The 8,110-nt window shown below is 37.9% G+C and overlaps 1 protein-coding gene across 13 annotated transcripts; it reads left to right on the forward strand.

Moving 5' to 3' along the window:
* The first annotated feature begins 600 nt into the window (after nt 1–600).
* Nucleotides 601–2,153, forward strand: LOC140976203 (uncharacterized). 13 transcript variants are annotated; one of them, XM_073440172.1, is made up of 4 exons: nt 601–1,212; nt 1,336–1,452; nt 1,603–1,674; nt 1,726–2,153. In XM_073440172.1, the coding sequence occupies exons 1-4, from the start codon at nt 835–837 to the stop codon at nt 1,768–1,770; spliced, it is 612 nt and encodes a 203-aa protein (XP_073296273.1). In that variant the 5' UTR covers nt 601–834; the 3' UTR covers nt 1,771–2,153. The 13 variants fall into 13 exon arrangements, with proteins under 13 accessions (XP_073296273.1, XP_073296271.1, XP_073296269.1 ...); XM_073440170.1 differs by having other exon boundaries at nt 1,336–1,383; nt 1,522–1,674; XM_073440168.1 differs by having other exon boundaries at nt 601–1,080; nt 1,204–1,344; nt 1,468–1,674.
* Nucleotides 2,154–8,110: the final 5,957 nt, after the last annotated feature.

Genomic DNA, 8,110 nt, shown 5'->3' on the forward strand with positions numbered 1-8,110 from the left:
AAGATAAATTCAGATACTGCATATCTTCCAGGCATCCGAAGGACTGGGGAATCGGGCCTGTGAGATGGTTCTGGCTCACGTCGAAAAGAATGGTTTTTTGCAGCAATCCAATCTCATAAGGAAGACAACCGGAAAGCTTGTTGTTAAGCAACAGGGCTTCGAGCAATGTGTTCGAAGTTTGGCCAATGCTTCTCGGTATCGGGCCTTGGAAATTATTGTTCGCTAAGGTAAGATATAGTACAGGAGTTTGGCCGAGGTTCTGTGGTATGTTTCCGATGAATTGGTTGTTGTTTAGGAAGAGAACGTCGAGGTCTAATGTGAATACCTGCGGTGGGAGTTCTCCTGTGAGTTTGTTGAATCTGAGGTCCAAGAATGTAAGATTTGTGGCGGTTAGGACTGCTTTTGGGAAGTCTCCCTTGAGCTCGTTGTTACTCAAATCGAGTTCGAATAGAGACGAGATCTTGGAGATCCCGGAGGGTACTTGGCCAGTGAAGTTGTTGGAGTTTGCATGGAAGACGATCAAATCTGTCAACCCGTCGAGAAAATTTGTGAGCTCCAGTGGATTTCCGTCGAAATTGAAGCCGTTGAAGTTTACGAGAGCGACTCTAATCTTGTTGTCGCTAATGGTGGTGTCGCATATGAAGCCCTTGTAGGTGGAGCTGTCTATACAGATTCTGTTACCCGTCCACGTATCAGTAATTCCAAGTGGGTCGTACGTTATCGTGGCTTTGAATCTTTGTATGACATCTAAGGCTCTTCGGAGCTCAATGGGAGGAGTGTAAGGTGGTGGTCCTGGTATAGTTGACGGTGATGGTGGGGGTGGAGAGTGCTTGAATGGAGGAGGAGGAGGCTTTGGTGCCGGAGATGGTGGCGGCTGTGTCGGTGAGGGAGGAGGACGAGGCGTTGTCGGAGATGGTGGCGGTGGTGGTGGGGGACGAGGAGGAGGTGATTGTGGTAGTGGAGGAGGAGGCTTTGGTGCCGGAGATGGTGTCGGTGGTGTCGGTGGCAGCTTCGGTGAGGGAGGAGGACGAGGCGTTGTCGGAGATGGTGGCGGTGGTGGTGGGGGACGAGGAGGAGGTGGTTGTGGTAGTGGAGGAGGAGGCTTTGGTGCCGGAGATGGTGTCGGTGGTGTCGGTGGCAGCTTCGGTGAGGGAGGAGGACGAGGCGTTGTCGGAGATGGTGGCGGTGGTGGTGGGGGACGAGGAGGAGGTGGTTGTGGTAGTGGAGGAGGAGGCTTTGGTGCCGGAGATGGTGTCGGTGGTGTCGGTGGCAGCTTCGGTGAGGGAGGAGGACGAGGCGTTGTCGGAGATGGTGGCGGTGGTGGTGGGGGACGAGGAGGAGGTGGTTGTGGTAGTGGAGGAGGAGGCTTTGGTGCCGGAGATGGTGTCGGTGGTGTCGGTGGCAGCTTCGGTGAGGGAGGAGGACGAGGCGTTGTCGGAGATGGTGGCGGTGGTGGTGGGGGACGAGGAGGTGGTGATTGTGGTAGTGGAGGAGGCGGTGGTGCGGGAGATGGTGGCCGAGGTGTCGGTGGCAGCTTTGGTGAGGGAGGAGGACGAGGCGTTGTCGGAGATGGTGGCGGTGGTGGTGGGGGACAAGGAGGAGGTTGAGGAGGTGATTGTGGTAGTGGAGGAGGAGGAATTGGTTCAGGGCACACAGGGAGTGGCGGTGGTGGTGGTGGTGGCGGTGGAGGAGGAGGAGGAGTAGTAGTAGGTTCAGGGCACACAGCGGGTGGCGGAGGAGGGGGAGGAATGGGTTCGGGGCACACAGTAGGTGGTGGTTCTGGTGGCTGAGGGCAACCAGGGCAGCCACCATAAAATGTGAAAGTTTCTCCGCTTAGCACCGCATGTTGTGCATGTATGCTTCCCGGAATCGTGGCATTAACAAGCTGAAATCCAAATCGTAAGACCAAATTTAAAACAAGAAATAGATACAAAGTAAATCCTTCACTCATCTCCATTATTTATTTACTCTTTCCTCTTGAACAAAACTATATATATTTATATATGCACATGTATTCCAACTAAAGTTGGGTTTTGTGAAGAATATGAATACAATAAACGGAATTGCTATATATATATATATATAGGCTTCAAGATTTGGTCATTGGAGCTGCAGGATTGTTGGTAAGGTAGAAGAATAGTGCTATTTATTGTTTTAGTGTAGAGTTGATGCACCATTCCATCACATTAAATACATGAGGCCCTATCTGAATTCGGGTTACAGATCATAGCAACCTGATCTTCATATAAATGTCACACACACACACACACACACACACACACACACACACACACACACACGTCTTTTCAATTAGTTTGTAAAATGTAACTTGGTTTATTTAAAAACTCAAGATAGTGATGACCAGACCGTTGTAGAATGAATACTTTCGAGATATGTCATATGATTATGAATAATGTTTATACGCTATTTTTTCAACATCTCATATAATATCATTAATTACCTTTTGACTATCTATTCAGATTCAAAATGAATAAATAAAAAAACATTGCCCTGATGATGGAGAATTTACTTAAAACATGTTTGGTGTATGGTCATTTTTTGTTATTGGTACTCCCATGAGAATGAAAATGATAATGCCTACTCAATCTGAAATTTCAAATATTTATCTGTGACACGGAGCAACCTTGTTTATATTAAAATAATAAGTAATATTTTTGACATAGTATGTATCTTGTGAGATGGATCCGTGATACGATTCAAATCTATTTGTATTTACAATAATAAGTAATATTTTTGACATAAAAAATAATATGATAGAGAATTTACTTTGAAAATGAGGTGAAAATAAAACATCTAAACCTCATTTCATTTTTTGAAATTGGTACTCCTATGAGTATGAAAATGAGAGTGAGAATGCCTAACCAACCGGAAATTTCTATTGGACCGGATACCCAAGTTTGTAATAACAGATCTTTATCTATGACATTAGACATTTTGTTCATATTTACAATAATAAGTAACAATTTTGACATAAAAAATAATAGTATGTCTCTTGTGAGACAGTCTATCCGTATTCCGTAAGACGGGTTTATCATGTCTATATTCACAATAATAACTAATATTTTGGTATAAAAAGTAATATTTTTAAATGGATAACCCAAATGAGATATTTGTCACACAAAATTGATTCGTTATATCGTCTCACAATTTTTTTTGTAAAAAAGTAATAGGCAAAAACTTGTGTGATACGGTCTCATGAGTCGTATTTTGTGATACGGATCTCTTATTTGGGTCATCCATGAAAAAATATTACTTTTTATGCTAACAGTATTACTTTTTATTGTGAATATCGGTAAGATTGACCCGTCTTACAGATAAAGATTCGTGAGACCGTCTCACAAAAGACCTACTCAAAGTAATATTTTTTTATGAATGACCTAAATAGTAAATATATCTCACAAAATTGTATGTTGAGACCGTCCTACTAAATTTTTTGTTTATGTAATATATCTTTAGAATAAAATTGTAGACATTGAATCCCAAAAAAAAAAATCTGAACATGAATCCCAAGGAATCTTGTAAAATATCTTCCACGAGATAAACTATGAACTCCCAAGAAAAACAAAGGCTAAGCCATGTTTACAAGTCCAAGAGGCACGACTCGAGTAAAATTTATGACGTTTATTGTCTTTCAATTACTTTTAAGGAATCCGTTTAGTAATTTTGAATTAAATAATTTTAAATGTCTCGATCAAACATTAACCATATATTCATAATAATGCAAATAAGGTATTTTGTTGTGAAAAAGTAAAAATTTACGGTAAAAAAGTAAAAATCTCAAACTCTCAAAATTATCACACTACACACTTTATAATATTTTTCTCTCAACTCAATTGTGATTTTCTTCACAAATGAGAGATCTATTTATAGAAAATTTTTACAAATAATCCAAAAATAAAATACATCATTACCTACATCATCACACACTAATTTTCAATATTCAACACCTAATTTTACCTAATTTTCAACATTCAACATTCACATTTTCAACACAAATATTTAACACATTTTTAAATAATTTTTCAACACTCCCCCTTGTGATGATGATCATAATGATTGTATACATTACGTGTTTTTATACTGCCTCGTTAAAAACCTTACTAGGAAAAACCCATTGGGATAAAAACCATAGTAAGGGAAAAAGAGTGCAGTCACGTAAACTCCCCCTCATGTTGACACGAACAATTCTTCACAAATTTCGTAGATTGCGCATCCCAATATTATATATGTGCTTTCTGAATATTGTCGTAGGAAGTGCCTTTGTGAAGAGATCTGATGAGTTTTCACTTGATTGAATGTGACGAACATCAATACATTTATTCTTCTCAAGCTCCTTGGTGAATGCGAAGAACTTAGGAGGAATATGTTTAGTTCTGTCGCTTTTTATGTATCCTTCTTTCATTTGAGCAACACATGCAGCATTATCTTCATATAGTATCACAGGCTTCTCGTCGAATGATAATCCGCATGAGATTTGGATATGTTGAGTCATTGATTTTAACCACACACATTCACGGCTTGCTTCATGTAGTGCAATAATCTCGGCATGATTTGATGAAGTTGTTACAAGTGTTTGTTTCTGTGAACGCCAAGAAATTGCAGTGCCTCCACGAGTAAATACATATCCAGTTTGAGAACGTGCTTTGTGTGGATCAGATAAGTATCCAGCATCGGCATAACCAATTATACTTGGATTAGCATCTTTTGAATACAAAAGTCCCAAGTCTGTCGTTCCTCGTAGATAACGGAATATATGTTTAATTCCGTTCCAATGTCTCTTTGTTGGATATGTGCTAAATCTTGCCAATAAATTTACGGCAAAAGATATATCAGGCCTTGTACAATTTGTAAGATACATAAGGGCACCGATAGCACTTAGATATGGTACTTCTGGACCAAGAATATCTTCATCATCTTCACATGGACGGAATGGATCCTTTTCTATGTTTAATGATCTAACAACCATTGGAGTACTTAAAGGATTTGATTTGTCCATATTAAAACGTTTAAGGATCTTTTCTGTATAATTTGTCTGGTGAACAAATATTCCACATTCTTTTTGTTCAATTTGTAAACCCAGACAATACTTGGTTTTTCCAAGATCCTTCATTTCAAATTCTTCTTTCAAGTATGACACAACTTCTTGAATTTCCTTATTTGTTCCAATGATGTTTAAATCATCAACATATACAGCAATAATTACGCATCCGGATGTTGTTTTCTTAATGAAAACACAAGGGCATATTGAATTATTTACATATCCCTTTTTCATCAAGTGATCACTTAGCCTATTATACCACATTCTGCCGGATTGCTTCAACCCATATAATGATCTTAGTAATTTCACAGAATAACATTCTCTGGGTTTTGAACTTTGTGCTTCAGGCATCTTAAATCCTTCAGGGATTTTCATATATATATTACTATCAAGTGATCCATATAAGTAGGCTGTAACAACATCCATAAGACGCATTTCTAAATTTTCAGATACTGCCAAGCTAATCAAATACCGAAACGTAATTGCATCCATCACAGGAGAATACGTTTCTTCATAATCAATTCCAGGCCTTTGAGAAAAACCTTGTGCAACAAGTCGAGCTTTATATCTTACTATTTCATTTTTCTCATTTCGCTTTCGAATAAAAACCCATTTGTATCCAACAGGTTTTACACCTTCAGGTGTAAGGACTATAGGTCCAAAAACATTACGTTTATTTAGCGAATCCAATTCAACCTGGATGGCATCTTTCCATTTTATCCAATCCTGCCGATTTTTACATTCACCAAAAGATTTTGGTTCATGATCTTCATTATCATTTATGATGTCGATTGCCACATTATAAGAAAATATATCATCAATTTCTTCTATATCTTTTCGGTTCCATATTTTTCCAGTATTAATATAATTGATAGAGATTTCATGATTCTCGTCAGTTTGTGGTTCTGACAAAACATTTTCATCATCATGTGTTTCTTCAGGAACATCATTCTCTATTTTGTGATCATTATGTGTTTCTTCAGGAACATCATTCTCTATTTTGTGATCATTGTGTTTCTCTATGAATTTTCTTTTTCGAGGATTTTTATCCTTGGAACCAACTGGCCTTCCACGCTTCAGGCGTTTAATGACATCATGACTATCTTCAATTTGTTTCTTCGGAATTTCAATTCGAGCAGGGGCATTTGCAGCATGTATATATGATTTAGTTACCCCTTTTGTGTCTGCAAATGCATCTGGTATTTGATTTGCTATTCTTTGCAAGTGCACAATTTGCTGTACATCTTTTTCACATTGTTTTGTTCTTGGATCCAGATGTAACAATGATGATACATACCATGTAATTTCTTTTTCGGTATGTTTCTGTTCTCCCCCTAACATTGGGAAGATTTCCTCATTAAAATGACAATCAGCAAAACGTGCTGTGAACACGTCGCCTGTCTGTGGTTCAAGATATCGAATGATCGATGGACTATCATAACCAATATAAATTCCAATCTTTCTTTGAGGTCCCATTTTCTTTCGTTGAGGTGGTGCAATAGGCACATACACCATACATCCAAAAATTCTCAGATGAGAAATGTCTGGTTCTTTACCAAATGCAAGCTGCAATGGGGAGTATTTATGATATGCACTTGGTCTGATGCGAATTAATGAAGCAGCATGTAAAATTGCATGTCCCCATATAGAAATAGGGAGCTTTGTTTTCATAATCATTGGTCTAGCAATCATTTGCAGACGTTTAATCAATGATTCAGCCAATCCATTTTGAGTATGTACATGAGCAACAGGATGCTCAACAATGATTCCCATAGACATACAATAATCATTGAAAGTCTGGGAAGTAAATTCACCAGCATTATCAAGTCTAATTTTCTTGATTGTATAATCGGGAAATTGATTCCTCAATTTTATTATTTGAGCAAGTAATCTTGCAAATGCAACATTTCGAGTTGACAATAAACATACATGTGACCATCTGCTGGAGGCATCAATCAATACCATAAAGTATCTGAATGGTCCACATGGTGGATGGATTGGTCCACAAATATCACCCTGAATACGTTCAAGAAACATTGGTGATTCAGTTTGGATTTTGGCTGGTGATGGTCTTATAATAAGTTTTCCAAGAGAACATGCTTTACATTGAAACTTATTATTCTGAAAGATCTTCTGGTCTTTCAATGGATGACCATGTGTATTTTCTATAATTCTTCGCATCATTGTTGAACCAGGATGTCCTAATCGATCATGCCAATTGGTTAATATTGAAGAATTATCAATTACCATGTTTGATTCAATGGGACGTATATGTGTATAATGCAATCCAGTAGGGAGCATTGGTAGTTTTTCAATCACATATTTCTTTCCTGATTTATATGTGGTAAGACACATATATTTCTCATTCCCTTCATTCATTGTTTGAGTATCATACCCATGGGAATATATATCATTAAAACTCAACAAATTTCTTTTCGATTGTGGTGAATATAAAGCATCATTGATCAAAAATTTTGTACCATTAGGTAACAAAAATTGTGCTTTACCACATCCTTTAATCAAGTCTACAGGACCTGATATTGTATTCACCGTTGTTTTTGTTGGTTTTAGTTCCAAGAAATATCTTTTATCTCGGAGGATAGTGTGCGTTGTACCACTATCGGGTATGCAAACTTCAGCTTTGCTCATAGCATTTTCCATATTTGAACTTCAAAAAATATGCAATGAAAAAAAATTAATGACAATACATATTTAAATATAACACATATCATAATTGTACAATAAAACATTATCATATAAATACATGAAAAATAAATTATTGTACATTTATATTCTACCACTATATTGTTCATTTTCAGAGAAATCATTGAGAAAATCTGCAGCATCAATATTGTTCATTTCTATCCCACCAACATATTGATCATTTCCAGAGAAATCATTCATAAAATCAGCAGCATCAAAATGAGTTGAATCACTCAAACGGTCACTTCGCTCAGTGAAGTTGGTCTCCTTTTCTTTCCCCTTTATCGATTCTTTATAAAGTTTGCAAAGATGCTCAGGGGCTCGACAAATACGAGACCAATGTCCTGG

Source organism: Primulina huaijiensis, chromosome 5, assembly GCF_012295235.1.
Source record: "Primulina huaijiensis isolate GDHJ02 chromosome 5, ASM1229523v2, whole genome shotgun sequence".
In the NCBI taxonomy this organism is placed as follows: domain Eukaryota; kingdom Viridiplantae; phylum Streptophyta; class Magnoliopsida; order Lamiales; family Gesneriaceae; genus Primulina; species Primulina huaijiensis.